The sequence below is a fragment of the Doryrhamphus excisus genome, chromosome 4, assembly GCF_030265055.1.
Source record: "Doryrhamphus excisus isolate RoL2022-K1 chromosome 4, RoL_Dexc_1.0, whole genome shotgun sequence".
In the NCBI taxonomy this organism is placed as follows: Eukaryota; Metazoa; Chordata; class Actinopteri; order Syngnathiformes; family Syngnathidae; genus Doryrhamphus; species Doryrhamphus excisus.
This window is the reverse complement of record NC_080469.1, coordinates 27,592,776-27,613,761: the sequence shown is the minus strand read 5'-3', so window position 1 is coordinate 27,613,761 and position 20,986 is coordinate 27,592,776. Positions and strand designations below refer to the sequence as shown.

The following is a 20,986-nucleotide window of genomic DNA, read 5'->3' as shown; positions in this document are numbered from 1 at the left end:
CAGAGTACGCAGCGCGATATTTTGGCTTGTGTGCGTCAGCTTGGTGTTCCCACGTGGTTTTGCTCTTTTTCGTCTGCTGATTTACGGTGGCAAAACATGTTAGACTGTGTTTTGATACAAGAGGGAAGAACGCAAACAGCTGCAGAGTTGGAGTGGGCTGATAGGTGCGACTTGTTGCGACGCAATCCTGTGACTGCTGCACGTATGTTTGATTTCCGGTGGCATGTTTTTCTGAGAGAGGTGATAATGTCTAAGAGCCAACCGATTGGCAAAGTTGTGGACTATTTTTACAGGGTCGAGTTTCAACAGCGTGGTTCTCCACATGTCCACTGTTTGTTCTGGGTAGACAAAGCCCCGAAGATTGATGTAAACACTGATGAGGAAGTTACTGACTTTATTGATAGATACGTCACCTGTGAATTGCAGACACAGGATGAAGTATTGTCAGACACGGTGTCGTCTGTGCAGCAGCATTCAAAGCGACATTCCAAAACATGTAAAAAGAAAAATACCACGTGTCGTTTTGGTTTTCCTAAACCTGTGTCTGGCCGAACATTCATTAGCCGTCAGTTTGAGGGACAAGGAGACAAAACGTGCAGTTGCCAGAGTAGCCAAACTGGCATTAAAACATGCACATGTCCGAAAGTCTCCAAAAATTCTGTAGACATGAAAGCAGAAGAGGCATCAGAAATCATAAAATCCATAAATCCGAGAACCACACTTATCAAAGTGTGGAACATTTGTTCCATAGTCTGGGTATAACCCAAGAAATTTTTGAGACTGCACACCGCCGCTTGGGTCGGCGTACAGAGGTCATAATAAGGCGCCAAATAAATGAAATTTGGATCAATCCGTACAGCAAACCTCTGCTGAAATGCTGGAATGCAAACATGGACATCCAGTATGTAGTTGATGCATATGCCTGCGTAGTGTACATCATTTCGTACATTTCCAAAGCTGAAAGGGAGATTGGATTGCTGCTGAGTAATGCCCAGAAAGAAGCATCCAAACAGGCAAACGTCAGTGCCAAAGTTTGCCGTTTAATGACATGTGCTTGGCACAATTTGCTTCGGAATACCGCATCATCAGCAAAAACGAAAGGTCGGCATCCAAAATAGAACTTAAAAACAACTACGGACATGTGACAAAACGTACACGGACCAAACCTGCCGTAGTACGCTCTGCGTGTTTTTCTCAAACAAAAAACCCAGAGTTATACTATCGTAGCCTTTTGCAGTTGTATCTGCCATACCGGGTGGATTTGCAGTTAAGACCTGCCAACTGCCCAACATTTGAAGAGTTTTACAACAACGGTGCAATCAGATTAAATGACGGGTCGATGCATTCTGTCCGATCCATCGTGGATGTAAATCAACAACACTTTGACAGTAGCGGGGATGAACTGGACAGCATCCAAAGATCTATTGATCACAGCGGTGTTGCTGAGGATGCGTGGTGTCTGTTGTGTCCCGAACAAGAATTAGAACGGCTACAGTGTGAAGAAGAGCGTCAGAAAAAACATCAATTAGTAGAAGAAGAGGCAGAAATAATACCTGATTTGGCAAATGAAAATAGACCAGCTCTAAATATCCAAAAACAAAACTCATTGAGTCGAAATGATGGCTTGGCATTGATCCGCTCCCTAAATAACACTCAAATGGACATTTTTTTACAAAATTAGACAGTGGTGCCTTGATAAAGTAGGTGGGAGAAAACCCGAGCCTTTACACTTATTCATCACAGGTGGTGCCGGGACAGGAAAAAGCCACCTAATTAAAGCCATCCAATATGAGGCTACCAGGTTGTTGTCAACAATGTGTCGGCAACCGGACAATATTTCTGTCTGTCTAGCTGCACCAACAGGGATTGCTGCTTACAATTTGAATGCCACAACAATACACAGCACATTGAGCATCGGCAAGGATACCCGTTTGCCTTACACACCACTGGGTGAGGAAACGGTGAATTCCTTGCGTGCCAAGTTCGCGGACCTCCAAATTTTGATTATCGATGAAATATCGATGGTTGATCACAAGTTGTTGACGTACATTCATGGTAGGCTCCGACAAATTAAGCAAACCGGTGACTATGCTGCATTTGGCAACGTCAGCATCATCGCAGTCGGTGATTTTTACCAGTTACCGCCAGTCAAAGGAAAGCCTCTTTATGTCGAAGACGCCACTTTCAACTTGTGGGCAAATCTTTTCAGTGTTGTCGAACTGACAACGATAGTCCGGCAAAAAGATAATCAGTTTGCAGCATTGCTAAATAGACTCCGCAAACATCCAAAAGGCGCGGCGTTGTTGGAAACAGACATAGAACTTTTGAAACAGCGCGAAACGGGTGAGGTCAGCTCCGCGTTACATGTGTTTCCAACCAATCAACAAGTAAACGAATACAATCTAAAACAGCTTTTCAGGATCTGTCCGGAGTACACGACGATAAAAGCTGAGGATTTCAGCCAAAACAAAAAATCCGGTAAATTAGAAAGAAAAGTAGGGCACCACAGCAAAGTTTACAACACGTGTTTAGAGGAAACTCTGCACATCGCTAAAGATGCACGTGTAATGCTTTGCAAAAACATCGATATTGACGACGGCTTAGTTAACGGGGTTAGTGGCACTGTCTCTGATGTTCTTTTCCAAAAGGATGACACATTTCCGAGTAAGATCTATATAAAGTTTGATGATGCCAAAGTAGGTCAACAAAGGCGCGCACAAACTGCTGAGTCTGTCACGCTAAAAGACAGTACATTTATTCTGCCAGAGGAAGAAAAAGTAACTAAAAGTGGTGGCATGCGTCGCCAGTTCCCTCTGAAGCTCGCTTGGGCTTGCACGGTACATAAAGTCCAGGGTGTTACCGTGAGCAATGTAGTTGTGTCTCTAGACAGGGTGTTTTCCGCAGGGCAGGCGTATGTTGCATTGAGTCGGGTCACAGCTTTAGACGGTTTGATTATTGAAAAGTTTAATGCCGAAAAGATTTACTGTAATGATGCCATTAAGAATGCTGTAGGTAGGATGCCAGCATTTTTGACAGAAAGTGAACCAACACAAACAAATGTACAACCACCACATTTCACAATTTATTTGATGAATGTCCAAAATTTGACAAAACATGCGTCAGATTTGGCAGCATGTACACAGCACCTGCAGCCTAACTGCATCGCTGTGACAGAAACGTGGCTGCCAACGGCATGTACACCCAGCAGTGTAACCATTCCTGGGTATCATTTCCATAGCCAACCACGATGTTTGTCTTACTCCAGCAGTAACCCTGCTTTGGTAGAATTACAAGGGCAACAGCATGGCGGAGTTGGCATGTACATTGCAGACCACCTGCACTGTAGTGTTGTCTCCGCCCCAAACTTCAACTTGGAAGTTTTACTGGTGAACTGCTCCTCACCCAGTGTGTTAATAGCAGTTGTGTATCGACCACCCTCCTATCCAATGGCGTTGTTTCAAGGTCACCTTGGCACGCTGCTGGATTGGTTGCACCAGGAGTACGCCAGCATTGTCGTACTGGGAGATTTTAATGAAAATTTGTTAAAATCTTCCACTATCAGCACATTCATGGCTAGGAAAGGGTTCTGCCAGTCAGTCAAACATCCTACCACAGAAAAGGGTACACTAATTGACCATGTATATGTCAAAACATCACACTTTGATGTAGAATCGGTTGTGATGCCCACTTATTTCAGTGATCATGAAGGGATTTTGTGCTCTTTTAAACACTAAATTTAAAACGCACACACACGCACATACACATTCCACTTCAGCGTTCTTCTGGCAGTCTTATGGTGTAAGTGTAGTGTATAGTGTAAAATAGGTTTAGGTTCAACCAGTGGACAATTTACAATCCACGAGTTTACTTGCCCACGAGAACGGTGGATTGTATTTGTCAATCACTGAATGAACGTGTAAGTGTAGTGTATAGTGTAAAATAGGTTTAGGTTCAACCAGTGGACAATTTACAATCCACGAGTTTACTTGCCCACGAGAACGGTGGATTGTATTTGTCAATCACGGACTAAAAGTGAAATCACTGGTCATAGTTAAGATCCCAGTTTCTGTCAAACCAGTAAATTAACATGTAAATATTGTAAACATGTAAATATTGTAAACATGTAAATATTGTAAACATGTAAATATTGTAACATCTGCTTGTATTTTAAATAATGTAAATATGTATATATGTAAATATGTATATATGTAAATATGTATATATGTAAATATGTAAATGTGTATATATGTAAATAGTACCTGATGAAATGATCCCAGTGCTGCCTCACTCACCTGTCCTCTTGTCTTGATAGTTACCGCCTGTCTGCCTTAAAGTTAAATACTAAAGGGATTCAAACCTTTTTCAACAGTTATTTTTCTAACCAAATTGTATTAGTCAATCACGGCCGCAAAATTCAACCACTGCCCAAAATTAAGAATCAAAGGGATTAAAACTAAGACTTTTCTGAACACGTTGGTATTTTTCTAACCAGTGGACATTTTCCAATCCGCGAGTTTACTCTTCCGAGAACGGTGGATTGTGTTTGTCAATCACTGGCGAAAAATACGTTTTTTCAGACACGGTAATGCAAACAATGAGGGCAATGTAAATATGTAAATGAATATGTAAATATGTAAATATGTAAATATGTAAATATGTAAATATGTAAAAATGTAAAAATGTAAAAATGTAAATATGTGAATGTATATTGTGACTAACCTCTGCTCTTGTCTTTCCAGTTGCCGGCTGTCTTCAGTTCCACGCACATGATCTTTATATTAAACATAGTAGCAGTAGAAGTACATGCGTAGATTTAACATAGTAGCAGTAGAATAGCATAGAAGTAAAACTAATCCCATAAGTGCATCATACCAACTATTATAATAGCAATGTAGTCGTTTGCATGCATGTGAGGTTTCATCAACAGGACAAGACCCCTCTGACGGTGTGAGTGTCCTCTGACAACTGCTGCATGTGGTAAGATATGGAGCTGTTTTCACTATTCATATTGGTCAAATTCTGTTCATGTGTGAAACACTTGACTTTTTTGCCACTTGACATTATACTCATGTGATTTCTCCCGATACGTAAACCGAGCTCCAGACCACAAGTTAAACTTTGCTTTGTAGGTAAATAACATCTTGAAATGTTGCCAGTCACATAAAACATTTTCTTTTTGACCAAGTAGCTTTAATTAGCTGGACGTTGGAAACACCTCCACTATGCTAAATGGGACACAGAATCTTACATGAGTTTATGTTCTGCAGGGGAAAAATGTTAACCTGTTAACCAAAATGTATGGGGGCCTTGTGCTTGTGCTACTAAAATTATACATAAAATGCCATGGTACTTGTAGTAAAAAAAACCTTCCTCATGCTGTCTTCGTTGACCTTTTTATATGATCATAGCAAGTTTACTAACGCATTTGTTTCACGCTTTGTCTGACCTGTAGTGAATGCTGGCTGCTTCCAGAGGAGCTCCCACCATTGCACCTTGACATCCACCCATTGCTGACGGGATAGGATACTGGTGATTCCAGGAACTGGTCATCATGGGACTGCAACTACTGATCCTTTCCTCCACCCATTCTTAACCCTCTGTCCTTTCTTCACCACTGTCTACCTACCATCTCTCCGTCATCCCTCTCAACCCAACCGGTCGAGACAGAAGGCCGCCCCATAGAGCCTGGGTTCTGTCCAAGGTTTCTCAAAGAGTTTTTCCTTGCCTCCGTTGCCAAGTGCTTGCTCGTGTGGGGTTCAGTTGGTTCTCTTTCTAGATAACTTCCATATGATGATTAGAATTGGCACTATATGAAATAAATTGGCTTGACATAACTGCTTTTGTCATTTCTGCATGTTTAGTACATAACCCCACACGTGTTCATTCATAGTTTAGACAATCTACAATGTCAACTCTGTCTCTGCTGCTATCCTGCAAAACACTCCACCCACTTGGACCCTGGGTGGACCACAGAGATGCTTCACAGACCAAGGACCCAACCAGCAATCGTGGAGTCCACCAGCATGGCACATCAAAATATAGCTGGGATTGGTTCCAGCACACCTATGACCCATGTGGAGGATGAACAGCATAGAAGGATGGTATAATGATGAATGTCAGCATAATTGTGTCCATAATTGACTGTGTGGAAGGGTGTTATGACAGATATTGACAACTCTTTCAAAGGTGGGTATGTGGTCATGTCCTGTTTGATCTCACAACTCCCTAAAAGTCTTGGGACAGACAGACCATGTAGAATGTAGTTCTACTTTTCCAGAGGTTGGTGGCGCTATACAGTCTAAGGTGGGTACATGGTCATGTCCTGTCTGCCACCATAGAAAAAAATCAGACCGTATAGAATGGAGTTATACAATTCAAACAGTTGGTGGCGCTATATGTACAGACTGATTTTCCTTCCATGTGTAAGGAAGTTACGGCAGATAGACATTTCAACCAGTTGGTGGCGCTATAGAGTATGTACACACAGTATAACAAACTAGAGATTGACCCAACACCAAAAAAAAATTCAAGACAATCTGACCATGAATCAGGAAGTTACGGCAGATGTACAGCTCTGCCTGTTGGTGGTGCTCTGGTCATAGACCACCAGAAAAAATTTGGGGCAGATCCGACCATGCGTAAGGAAGTTACAGCTGATATACGTTTCCACCAGTTGGTGGCGCTATACAGTCTATGTACACACAGTATAACAGACCAGAGATTGACCCAACACACCAAAAAAAATTTCAAGACAATCTGACCATGAATCAGGAAGTTACGGCAGATATACATTTCCACCAGTTGGTGGCGCTATAGAGTCCATATACACACACAGTCACAGACTGGAGGGTGACCGAACCCACCCAAAAAAATTAGGAGACGATCCGACCATGTGGAAGGAAGTTACGGCAGATATACATTTCCACCAGTTGGTGGCGCTGTGTTTTGAACATGGGTTCTGGAGCGTTAGGTGCGTTCTGTCATGATAGACTTCTCCACCGAAAATCATAGCGATACGTGCAACGGGTGGCGAGGGATAATGAATTGAAACTTCTAGGTGGCGCTAGTGTGTCAATTTAGATTGGTGTCACATGGGAGCACCACCAGGGCGCTCAGGCCTGGATTCTGACCTTACGTGTAAGATTTCAGCAGCCTGTGACCTTCTGCGGGCAAAATATGAGCCTTCGATGGTCAATGGCGAAGGCTGACCATTCGCCGTGGCCACGCCCACCACATGTGCTTTACACACATCACAGTCCATCGAATGACATCATTGGTCTGTCAGTCAAACTGTGTATTGACTTTGATGTACATTGCTTCAAGGCAAGGCCAGACACCAGGCAGGGCCAGATAAGGTAAAAGTTAAGGTTAAAGTAAAAGTTTGGTGGCGTGCCACGCCCACATCCTAAGTAGCAGCCCAAAATCCTTCGCAATTTAACGTGGGCCATCCGTCTAGTGTCCGTTGATGCTACAACGGACTCATTCGGTCAAACCCCCTAGGAGGAGTTCGTCGAGATACGACCCCTACATCCTCCCCCAAATGGCCGCCGCCACCTAAAATGGCCGACTTCCTGTTGGTTTTCGAACATGGGTTCTTGAGACTTTTTTGTGCGTCCTGTCACGAGTGATGTCTCCTCCGAAAATCATGCCTATACGTGCAACGGGAGGCGAGGGATAATTATTTTAAAACTTGTAGGTGGCGCTAGTGAGTCAATTTGGCTTGGTTTCAAATGTGGGCCCCACCAGGGCCCTCAGGCCTGGAATCTGCCCCCCCTTATGAGTTTTCAAGCACATGCGACCTTCTGCGGGCGAATGATGACCCTTTCTTTGTAAACGGCGAGGCCTGAGCATTCGTCGCCAGGCCACGCCTACCACGTGCGCTTTTCCTGCATCATGGTCCATCAACAGGCTTCACCAGGCTGTCAGGCAGTGACCTTGTGACCTCGGTGTTCATCTGATGAATCTCCTGGCAGAAAAGGCCTCATGTAGATGACACGCCTGTAGCCTGTCGCCAATAGGTGGCGCTGCGACGAAATCAGGAAGTGACCTACGGGGACCTTCGGGGCGGGGCCATGATCACATGTAACAAGTATGATGAAGATCTGACCACGTGGAGCCAAGTTATTCACGTCTACAGTTACGCTCAGCGTGCAAGGCCCGGACAGATGAAAAAGGGCAAAATTTGGGGGCGTGCCACGCCCACATCGTACGGAATATCCCAAAATCCTTCGCAATTTAACGTCGGCCATCCGTCTAGTGTCCGTTGATGCAACAACGGACTCATTCGGTCAAACCCCCTAGGAGGAGTTCGTCGAGATACGACCCCAACTTCTGGCCCGAAAAAGGCCGCCGCCATCCAAAATGGCTGACTTCGTGTGCGTTTTCCAATATGGGTTCTTGAGACTTTTTGGTCCGTCCTGTCACGATAGACGTCTCCACCAAGTTTCGTGACGATCGGTGAAACTGGTGGCGGGGGCTAATTTTTTTTTAAATTCAAGGTGGCGCTAGAGAGCCAATTTTGGAACATTATATTTGAAACCCATAAAATATAAAATTTTTCGCCAGACCTGATGCGCTCGCCAAATTTGGTGAGTTTTCGGGCATGTTGAGGCCCTCAAAATGGCGCTCATTTTGGGAGAAGAATAATAATAATAAAAAACATTACGATTACAATAGGGCTTTCGCACTGGTCAGTGCTCGAGCCCTAATAATTAAAACTGCAAGCAGTGATGAGCGGGCTCGAGCACCCCGACGCGGTCGGGGGTACGCGCGGGTCGGGGGTGCGCGCGGGTCGGGGGCGCGCGCGCGACCGGACGGGCGTGCGGACGCGCCGTACGAAAAACCGTGGCGATTGGATAAGCGGTAAGGGAGTTACGGCATTTACAAATTTCCGCCAGGAGGGGGCGACGCCGGCGGTGAGGCGGGTGCGCGGTCACGTCCCGTCCGACGTCCTGAACCGCCATAAAAAAATTCGCAACGATCGGACCGTGCGGTAGGTACTTGGGCCGGATATACGTTTCCGCCTGTTGGTGGCGCTATACAGTCTATGCGCCCACATGGTAACGGACTGGAGGGTACCCCAAACCACCAGAAAAAATTAGGTGCGGATCCGACCGTGCGGAAGGAAGTTACGGCTGATATACATTTCCACCAGTTGGTGGCGCTATAGCGTATGTACACACACTGTCATAGACCAGAGGGTACCCCGAACCACCAGAAAAAATTTGGGACAGATCCGACCATGTGGAAGGAAGTTACGGCAGATATACATTTTCACCAGTTGGGTGCGCTATAGAGTCTACGTACACACACAGTCACAGAGTGGAGGGTGACCCAACCCAGCAAAAAAAATTTGGTACCGATCCGACCATGTGGAAGGAAGATACGGCTGATAAACATTTCCACCAGTTGGTGGCGCTATAGAGTCTATATACACACACAGTCACAGACTGGAGGATGACCGAACCCACCCAAAAAAAATAGGAGACGATCCGACCATGTCTAAGGAAGTTACGGCAGATATACATTTCCACCAGTTGGTGGCGCTGTGTTTTGAACATGGGTTCTGGAGCGTTCGGTGCGTCTTGTCATGATAGACGTCTCCACCGAAAATCATAGTGATACGTGCAACGGGTGGCGAGGGATAATGAATTGAAACTTCTAGGTGGCGCTAGTGTGTCAATTTAGATTGGTGTCACATGGGAGCACCACCAGGGCGCTCAGGCCTGGATTCTGACCTTACGTGTAAGATTTCAGCAGCCTGTGACCTTCTGCGGGCGAAATATGAGCCTTCGATGGTCAATGGCGAAGGCTGACCATTCGCCGTGGTCACGCCCACCACATGTGCCTTACACACATCACAGTCCATCAACTGACATCATCAGTCTGTCAGTCAAACTGTGTATTGACTTTGATGTACATTGCTTCAAGGCAAGGCCAGACACCAGGCAGGGCCAGATAAGGTAAAAGTTAAGGTTAAAGTAAAAGTTTGGTGGCGTGCCACGCCCACATCCTAAGTAGCAGCCCAAAATCCTTCGCAATTTAACGTGGGCCATCCGTCTAGTGTTCGTTGATGCTACAACGGACTCATTCGGTCAAACCCCCTAGGAGGAGTTCGTCGAGATACGACCCCTACATCCTCCCCCAAATGGCCGCCGCCACCTAAAATGGCGGACTTCCTGTTGGTTTTTGAACATGGGTTCTTGAGACTTTTTTGTGCGTCCTGTCACGAGTGATGTCTCCTCCGAAAATCATGCCCATACGTGCAACAGGAGGCGAGGGATAATGATTTTAAAACTTGTAGGTGGCGCTAGTGAGTCAATTTGGCTTGGTTTCAAATGGGGGCCCCACCAGGGCCCTCAGGCCTGGAATCTGCCCCCCCTTATGAGTTTTCAAGCACATGCGACCTTCTGCGGGCGAATGATGACCCTTTCTTTGTAAACGGCGAGGCCTGAGCATTCGCTGCCAGGCCACGCCCACCACGTGCGCTTTTCCTGCATCATGGTCCATCAACAGGCTTCACCAGGCTGTCAGGCAGTGACCTTGTGACCTCGGTGTTCATCTGATGAATCTCCTGCCAGAAAAGGCCTCATGTAGATCACACGCCTTTAGCCTGTCGCCAATAGGTGGCGCTGCGACGAAATCAGGAAGTGACCTACGGGGACCTTCGGGGCGGGGCCATGATCACATGTACCAAGTATGATGAAGATCTGACCACGTGGAGCCAAGTTATTCACGTCTACAGTTACGCTCAGCGTGCAAGGCCCGGACAGATGAAAAAGGGCAAAATTTGGGGGCGTGCCACGCCCACATCGTACGGAATATCCCAAAATCCTTCGCAATTTAACGTCGGCCATCCGTCTAGTGTCCGTTGATGCAACAACGGACTCATTCGGTCAAACCCCCTAGGAGGAGTTCGTCGAGATACGACCCCAACTTCTGGCCCGAAAAAGGCCGGCGCCATCCAAAATGGCCGACTTCCTGTTCGTTTTCCAATATGGGTTCTTGAGACTTTTTGGTCCGTCCTGTCACGATAGACGTCTCCACCAAGTTTCGTGACGATCGGTGAAAGTGGTGGCGGGGGCTAATTTTTTTTAAAATTCAAGGTGGCGCTAGAGAGGCAATTTTGGAACATTATATTTGAAACCCATAAAATATCAAATTTTTCGCCAGACCTGATGCGCTCGCCAAATTTGGTGAGTTTTCGGGCATGTTCAGGCCCTCAAAAAGGCCGTCATTTCGTCAGAATAATAATAATAATAATTAAAACTGCAAGCAGTGATGAGCGGGCTCGAGCACCCCGACGCGGTCGGGGGTAGGCGCGGGTCGGGGGTACACGCGGGTCGAGGGCGCGCGCGTGTTCGGACGGGCGCGCGGACGCACCGTACGAAAAACCGCAACGATGGGATAAGCGGTAAGGGAGTTACGGCACTTGCAATTTTCCGCCCGGAGGGGGCGACGCCGGCGGCGAGGCTGGTGCGCGGTCACGTCCCGTCCGGCGCCCCGAACCGCCATAAAAAAATTTGCGACGATCGGACCATGCGGTAGGTACTTGCGGCGGATATACGTTTCCGCCTGTGGGTGGCGCTATACAGTCTATGCGCCCACACAGTAACGGTCCGGAGGGTACCCCGAACCACCAGAAAAAATTAGGTGCCGATCCGACCGTGCAGAAGGAAGTTACGGCTGATATACATTTCCACCAGTTGGTGGCGCTATAGCGTATGTACACACACTGTCATAGACCAGAGGGTACCCCGAACCACCAGAAAAAAATTCGGGCAGATCCGACCATGTGGGAGGAAGTTACGGCAGATATACATTTCCACCAGTTGGTGGCGCTATAGAGTCTATGGACACGCAGATTCAAAGAGTGGAGGGTGACCCGACCGACCAAAAAAAATTTAGAGACGATCCGACCATGTGGAAGGAAGTTACGGCTATATACATTTCCACCAGTTGGTGGCGTTATAGAGTGTATGTATACACACAGTCATAGACCAGAGGGTACCCCGAACCACCAGAAAAAATTTGGGGCCGATGCGACCATGTGGAAGGAAGTTACAGCTGATATACATTTCCACCAGTTGGTGGCGCTATAGTGTATGTACACACACAGTCATAGACCAGAGGGTACCCCAAACCACCAGAAAAAAATTTGGGCAGATCGGACCAAGTGGGAGGAAGTGACGGCAGATATACATTTTCACCAGTTGGTGGCGCTATAGAGTCTATGTACACACCCAGTCATAGACTGGAGGGTATCCCAAACCACCAGAAAAAATTTGGGGCAGATCCGACCATGTGGAAGGAAGTTACAGCTGATATACATTGCCACCAATAGGTGGTGCTATACAGTCTATGTACACACAGTATAACAGACCAGAGATTGACCCAACACACCAAAAAAAATTTCAAGACAATCTGACCATGAATCAGGAAGTTATGGCAGATATACATTTCCACCAGTTGGTGGCGCTATAGAGTCCATATACACACACAGTCACAGACTGGAGGGTGACCGAACCCACCCAAAAAATTAGGAGACGATCCGACCATGCGTGAGGAAGTTACAGCAGATATACATTTCCACCAGTTGGTGGCGCTGTGTTTTGAACATGGGTTCTGGAGCGTTAGGTGCGTCCTGTCATGATAGACTTCTCCACCGAAAATCATAGTGATACGTGCAACGGGTGGCGAGGGATAATGATTTGAAACTTCTAGGTGGCGCTAGTGTGTCAATTTAGATTGGTGTCACATGGGAGCACCACCAGGGCGCTCAGGCCTGGATTCTGACCTTACGTGTAAGATTTCAGCAGCCTGTGACCTTCTGCGGGCGAAATATGAGCCTTCGATGGTCAATGGCGAAGGCTGACCATTTGCCGTGGCCACGCCCACCACATGTGCTTTACACACATCACAGTCCATCAACTGACATCATCAGTCTGTCAGTCAAACTGTGTATTGACTTTGATGTACATTGCTTCAAGGCAAGGCCAGACACCAGGCAGGGCCAGATAAGGTAAAAGTTAAGGTTAAAGTAAAAGTTTGGTGGCGTGCCACGCCCACATCCTAAGTAGCAGCCCAAAATCCTTCGCAATTTAACGTGGGCCATCCGTCTAGTGTCCGTTGATGCTACAACGGACTCATTCGGTCAAACCCCCTAGGAGGAGTTCGTCGAGATACGACCCCTACATCCTCCCCCAAATGGCCGCCGCCACCTAAAATGGCCGACTTCCTGTTGGTTTTTGAACATGGGTTCTTGAGACTTTTTTGTGCGTCCTGTCACGAGTGATGTCTCCTCCGAAAATCATGCCCATACGTGCAACGGGAGGCGAGGGATAATTATTTTAAAACTTGTAGGTGGCGCTAGTGAGTCAATTTGGCTTGGTTTCAAATGGGGGCCCCACCAGGGCCCTCAGGCCTGGAATCTGCCCCCCCTTATGAGTTTTCAAGCACATGCGACCTTCTGCGGGCGAATGATGACCCTTTCTTTGTAAACGGCGAGGCCTGAGCATTCGCCGCCAGGCCACGCCCACCACGTGCGCTTTTCCTGCATCATGGTCCATCAACAGGCTTCACCAGGCTGTCAGGCAGTGACCTTGTGACCTCGGTGTTCCTCTGATGAATCTCCTGCCAGAAAAGGCCTCATGTAGATGACACGCCTTTAGCCTGTCGCCAATAGGTGGCGCTGCGACGAAATCAGGAAGTGACCTACGGGGACCTTCGGGGCGGGGCCATGATCACATGTACCAAGTATGATGAAGATCTGACCATGTGGAGGCAAGTTATTCACGTCTACAGTTACGCTCAGCGTGCAAGGCCCGGGCAGATGAAAAAGGGCAAAATTTGGGGGCGTGCCACACCCACATCGTACGGAATATCCCAAAATCCTTCGCAATTTAACGTCGGCCATCCGTCTAGTGTCCGTTGATGCAACAACGGACTCATTCGGTCAAACCCCCTAGGAGGAGTTCGTCGAGATACGACCCCAACTTCTGGCCCGAAAAAGGCCGGCGCCATCCAAAATGGCCGACTTCCTGTTCGTTTTACAATATGGGTTCTTGAGACTTTTTGGTCCGTCCTGTCACGATAGACGTCTCCACAAAGTTTCGTGACGATAGGTGAAACTGGTGTCGGGGGCCAATTTTTTCAAAAATAAAAGGTGGCGCTAGAGAGTCAATTTTGGAACATTGTTTTCGGGACCCCCACCAGATCGAAATTTTCGGCAGACCTGACACGCTTGCAAAATTTGGTGAGTTTTCGGGCATGTTCAGGCCCTCAAAATGGCCGTCGAATCGGCAGAATAATAATAATAATAATAATAATAATAATAATAAACATTACGATTACAATAGGGCTTTCGCACTGGTCAGTGCTCGAGCCCTAATAAACATTACGATTACAATAGGGCTTTCGCACTGGTCAGTGCTCGAGCCCTAATAAACATTACGATTACAATAGGGCTTTCGCACTGGTCAGTGCTCGAGCCCTAATAAACATTACGATTACAATAGGGCTTTCGCACTGGTCAGTGCTCGAGCCCTAATAATAATAACTAGAAAATTCCCGCGGAAATTTTGATGGACTGGCCACCTGTGCTGTGAACCTCGGGCCCGGTGCGCCAACGGCTACCGCGGTAGCACCTAGCAAGAAAGCCTCAAGTACGGAAAAGGTTGATGCAGTCCCATAGTGTCCCCACATCATGCCAAGTGTGTATTTGCCTTTAAACTTGAGTAAATTAGCTAAAATGCTAACATGCTAACGGCTACCGTGCTAACACGTAGCAAAACAGCCTCATTTCCTGAAAAGTTTGGGTCAGTCCTACAGTATCCCCACATCATGCCATGTGTGTATTTTCCTTTAGACATGAGTAAATTAGCTAAAATGCTAACATGCTAACAGTTATCATGCTAGCACCTAGCAAGAGGGCCTCAAGTTTAGAAAGAACCAAGGTTGTCCTATAACCTCCCCACATCATGACATGTGCTTAGTAGCCTTTAGGCATGAGTAAATTAGCTTAAATCTTAACATGCTAACAGTTATCATGCTAGCACCTAGCAAGAGAGCCTCAAGTTTAAAAAGTGCCAAGGTTGTCCTATAACCTCCCGACATCATGCCATGTGTGTATTTGCCTTTAGATATGAGTAAATTAGCTTAAATGCTAACATGCTAACATCTAACATGCTAGCACCTAGCAAGAGGGTTTCAAGTTTACAAAGTGCCAAGGTTGTCCAATAACCTCCCGACATCATGCCATGTGTGTATTTACCTTTAGACATGAGTAAATTAGCTTAAATGCTAACGTGCTAACGGCTACCATGCTACCACCTAGCAAGAGGGCCTCAAGCTTAGAAAGTGCCAAGGTTGTCTTATAACCTCCCTACATCATGTCATGTGTGCATTTCCTTGTAGACATGAGTAAATTAGCTTAAATGCTACCATGCTAACGGCTACCATGCTAGCACCTAGCAAGAGGGCCTCAAGTTTAGAAACTGCCAAGGTTGTCCTATAACGTCCCTGCATCATGCATGTGTGTAATTGCCTTTAAACTTGAGTAAATTAGCTTAAATGCTAACATGCTAACAATCATTATGCTAGCACCTAGCAAGAGAGCCTCAAGTTTAGAAAGTGCCAAGGTTGTCCTATAACCTCCCTACATCATGCCATGTGTGTATTTGCCTTTAAACGTGAGTAAATTGGCTTAAATGCTAACATGCTAACAGTTATCATGCTAGCACCTAGCAAGAGAGCGTCAAGTTTAGAAAGTGCCAAGGATGTCCTATAACGTCCCTGCATCATGCATGTGTGTATTTGCCTTTAAACATGAGCAAATTAGCTTAAATGCTAACATGCTAACAGTCATCATGCTAGCACCTAGCAAGAGACCCTCAAGTTTAGAAAGTGCCAAGGTTGTCCTATAACCTCCCTACATCATGTCATGTGTGTATTTGCCTTTAGACATGAGTAAATTAGCTTAAATGCTAACATGCTAACGGCTAAAATGCTAGCACCTAGCAAGAGAGTTTCAAGTTTACAAAGTGCCAAGGTTGTCCTTCAACCTCCCTATATCATGCCATGTGTGTATTTGCCTTTAAACGTGAGTAAATTAGCTTAAATGCTAACATGCTAACAGTTATCATGCTAGCACCTAGCAAGAGACCCTCAAGTTTAAAAAGTGCCAAGGTTGTCCTATAACCTCCCTATATCATGCCATGTGTGTATTTGCCTTTAGAAATGAGTAAATTAGCTTAAATGCTAACATGCAAACGGCTAACATGCTAGCACCTAGCAAGACAGCCTCAAGTTTAGAAACTGCCAAGGATGTCCTATAACGTCCCTGCATCATGCATGTGTGTATTTGCCTTTAAACATGAGCAAATTAGCTTAAATGCTAACATGCTAACAGTCATCATGCTAGCACCTAGCAAGAGAGTCCCAAGTTTAGAAAGTGCCAATGTTGTCCTATAACATCCCTACATCATGCCATGTGTGTATTTGCCTTTAGACATGAGTAAATTACCTTAAATGCTAACATGCTAACGGCTAACATGCTAGCACCTAGCAAGACAGCCTTAAGTTTAGAAACTACCAAGGTTGTCCTATAACCTCCCCACATCATGTCATGTGTATATTTGCCTTTAAACGTGAGTAAATTAGCTTAGATGCTAACATGCTAACAGTTATCATGCTAGCACCTAGCAAGGGAGCCTCAAGTTTAGAAAGCGCCAAGGTTGTCCTATAACCTCCCTACACCATGCCATGTGTGTATTTGCCTGAAGACATGAGTAAATTAGCTTAAATGGTAACATGCTAGCAATTAGCATTTAGCCACAGAGAGAGTTCAGAAGTTTATCTCAAAAATGAGCCGTCAATCACGTTTCTACGTGGCCGTATGGCTGAGCTAAAAGGCTGTGAAAAAGTCTGTAAATTCTCGCTTTTTCACTGGCATGAGCTGTTCTAAAAATAGAATAGGGTGTCCCTAATATAGTGGCGGATTGTTTTTTCTATCGCGAATACCGTCGCCATGGTTACACAAACCGTTCCAAAAAATAAATACCGCTGTAGTCCCGAGCGCCACGTTTCCGGCGGTGTAACATGTGTGGGGGTTCTTCTTGTGGTTTCGGCCGCATTACGCGCACAAAAAGTGGAAGATTAAGATATAAGAATAACTAGAAAATTCCCGCTGAAATTTTGATGGACTGGCCACCTGTGCTGTGAACCTCGGGCCCGGTGGGCCAACGGCTACCGCGGTAGCACCTAGCAAGAAAGCCTCAAGTACGGAAAAAGTTGATGCAGTCCCATAGTGTCCCCACATCATGCCAAGTGTGTAATTGCCTTTAAACTTGAGTAAATTAGCTTAAATGCTAACATGCTAACAATCATTATGCTAGCACCTAGCAAGAGAGCCTCAAGTTTAGAAAGTGCCAAGGTTGTCCTATAACCTCCCTACATCATGCCATGTGTGTATTTGCCTTTAAATGTGAGTAAATTGGCTTAAATGCTAACATGCTAACAGTTATCATGCTAGCACCTAGCAAGAGAGCCTCAAGTTTAGAAACTGCCAAGGTTGTCCTATAACCTCCTTACACCATGCCATATGTGTATTTGCCTGAAGACATGAGTAAATTAGCTTAAATGCTAACATGCTAACGGCTACCATGCTAGCACCTAGCAAGAGGGTTTCAAGTTTAGAAAGTGCCAAGGTTGTCCTATAACCTCCCTATATCATGCCATGTGTGTATTTGCCTTTAAATGTGAGTAAATTAGCTTAAATGTTAACATGCTAACAGTTATCATGCTAGCACCTAGCAAGAGGGCCTCAAGTTTAGAAAGTGCCAAGGTTGTCCTATAACCTCCCTACATCATGTCATGTGTGCATTTGCCTGTAGACATGAGTAAATTAGCTTAAAAGCTAACATGCTAACGGCTACCATGCTAGCACCTAGCAAGAGGGCCTGAAGTTTAGAAACTGCCAAGGTTGTCCTATAACCTCCCCACATCATGCCATGTGTGTATTTGCCTTTAAATGTGAGTAAATTAGCTTATATGCTAACACGCTAACAGTCATTATGCTAGCACCTAGCAAGAGAGCCTCAAGTTTAGAAAGTGCCAAGGATGTCCTATAACGTCCCTGCATCATGCATGTGTGTATTTGCCTTTAAACATGAGCAAATTAGCTTAAATGCTAACATGCTAACAGTCATCATGCTAGCACCTAGCAAGAGACCCTCAAGTTTAGAAAGTGCCAAGGTTGTCCTATAACCTCCCTACATCATGTCATGTGTGTATTTGCCTTTAGACATGAGTAAATTAGCTTAAATGCTAAAATGCTAACGGCTAACATGCTAGCACCTAGCAAGAGAGTTTCAAGTTTACAAAGTGCCAAGGTTGTCCTTCAACCTCCCTATATCATGCCATGTGTGTATTTGCCTTTAAACGTGGGTAAATTAGCTTAAATGCTAACATGCTAACAGTTATCATGCTAGCACCTAGCAAGAGACCCTCAAGTTTAAAAAGTGCCAAGGTTGTCCTATAACCTCCCTATATCATGCCATGTGTGTATTTGCCTTTAGAAATGAGTAAATTAGCTTAAATGCTAAGATGCGAACGGCTAACATGCTAGCACCTAGCAAGACAGCCTCAAGTTTAGAAACTGCCAAGGATGTCCTAAAACGTCCCTGCATCATGCATGTGTGTATTTGCCTTTAAACATGAGCAAATTAGCTTAAATGCTAAGATGCTAACAGTCATCATGCTAGCACCTAGCAAGAGAGTCCCAAGTTTAGAAAGTGCCAAGGTTGTCCTATAACATCCCTACATCATGCCATGTGTGTATTTGCCTTTAGACATGAGTAAATTACCTTAAATGCTAACATGCTAACGGCTAACATGCTAGCACCTAGCAAGACAGCCTCAAGTTTAGAAACTGCCAAGGTTGTCCTATAACCTCCCTACATCATGCCATGTGTGTATTTGCCTTTAGACATGAGTAAATTAGCTTAAATGCTAACATGCTAACGGCTAACATGCTAGCACCGAGCAAGACAGCCTCAAGTTTAGAAACTGCCAAGGATGTCCTATAACGTCCCTGCATCATGTCATGTGTGTATTTGCCTTTAAACGTGAGTAAATTAGCTTAAATGCTAACATGCTAACAATCATTATGCTAGCACCTAGCAAGAGAGCCTCAAGTTTAGAAAGTGCCAAGGTTGTCCTATAACCTCCCTACACCATGCCATATGTGTATTTGCCTTTAGACATGAGTAAATTAGCTTAAATGCTGACATGCTAACGGCTACCATGCTAGCACCTAGCAAGAGAGCCTCAAGTTTAGAAAGTGCCAAGGTTGTCCTATAAACACCCTACATCATGCCATGTGTGTATTTGCCTTTAAACGTGAGTAAATTGGCTTAAATGCTAACATGCTAACAGTTATCATGCTAGCACCTAGCAAGAGAGCCTCAAGTTTAGAAAGTGCCAAGGTTGTCCTATAACCTCCCTACATCATGCCATGTGTGTATTTGCCTTTAGACATGAGTAAATTAGCTTTAATGCTAACATGCTAACAATCATTATGCTAGCACCTAGCAAGAAAGCCTCAAGTACGGAAAAAGTTGATGCAGTCCCATAGTGTCCCCACATCATGCCAAGTGTGTAATTGCCTTTAAACTTGAGTAAATTAGCTTAAATGCTAACATGCTAACAATCATTATGCTAGCACCTAGCAAGAGAGCCTCAAGTTTAGAAAGTGCCAAGGTTGTCCTATAACCTCCCTACATCATGCCATGTGTGTATTTGCCTTTAAACGTGAGTAAATTGGCTTAAATGCTAACATGCTAACAGTTATCATGCTAGCACCTAGCAAGAGAGCCTCAAGTTTAGAAAGTGCCAAGGTTGTCCTATAACCTCCCTACATCATGCCATGTGTGTATTTGCCTTTAGACATGAGTAAATTAGCTTTAATGCTAACATGCTAACAATCATTATGCTAGCACCTAGCAAGAGAGCCTCAAGTTTAGAAAGTGCCAAGGTTGTCCTATAACCTCCCTACACCATGCCATATGTGTATTTGCCTGAAGACATGAGTAAATTAGCTTAAATGCTAACATGCTAACGGCTACCATGCTAGCACCTAGCAAGAGAGCATCAAGTTGAGAAAGTGCCAAGGTTGTCCTATAACCTCCCTACATCATGCCATGTGTGTATTTGCCTTTAGACATGAGTAAATTAGCTTAAATGCTAACATGCTAACGGCTACCATGTTAGCACCTAGCAAGAGGGTTTCAAGTTTAGAAAGTGCCAAGGTTGTCCTATAACCTCCCTATATCATGCCATGTGTGTATTTGCCTTTAAACTTGAGTAAATTAGCTTAAATGCTAACATGCTAACAATCATTATGCTAGCACCTAGCAAGAGAGCCTCAAGTTTAGAAAGTGCCAAGGTTGTCCTATAACCTCCCTACATCATGCCATGTGTGTATTTGCCTTTAAACGTGAGTAAATTGGCTTAAATGCTAACATGCTAACAGTTATCATGCTAGCACCGAGCAAGACAGCCTCACGTTTAGAAACTGGCAAGGATGTCCTATAACGTCCCTGCATCATGTCATGTGTGTATTTGCCTTTAAACATGAGCAAATTAGCTTAAATGCTAACATGCTAACAGTCATCATGCTAGCACCTAGCAAGAGAGTCCCAAGTTTAGAAAGTGCCAAGGTTGTCCTATAACCTCCCGACATCATGCCATGTGTGTATTTGCCTTTAGACATGAGTAAATTAGCTTTAATGCTAACATGCTAGCACCTAGCAAGACAGCCTTAAGTTTAGAAACTGCCAAGGATGTCCTATGACGTCCCTGCATCATGCATGTGTGTATTTGCCTTTAAACGTGAGCAAATTAGCTTAAATGCTAACATGCTAACAGTCATCATGCTAGCACCTAGCAAGAGAGTCCCAAGTTTAGAAAGTGCCAAGGTTGTCCTATC

The 20,986-nt window shown here is 45.2% G+C and overlaps 1 protein-coding gene across 1 annotated transcript; it reads left to right on the top strand.

The window, feature by feature from the left end:
• Window positions 1–782: 782 nt before the first annotated feature.
• On the top strand, window positions 783–5,800 carry LOC131128803 (uncharacterized). Its single transcript, XM_058072053.1, has 2 exons — window positions 783–4,977; window positions 5,453–5,800. Exon 1 carries the CDS (start codon window positions 1,815–1,817, stop codon window positions 3,732–3,734), a length of 1,920 nt encoding a protein of 639 aa, XP_057928036.1. The 5' UTR covers window positions 783–1,814; the 3' UTR covers window positions 3,735–4,977; window positions 5,453–5,800.
• The last annotated feature ends 15,186 nt before the right edge of the window (window positions 5,801–20,986 follow it).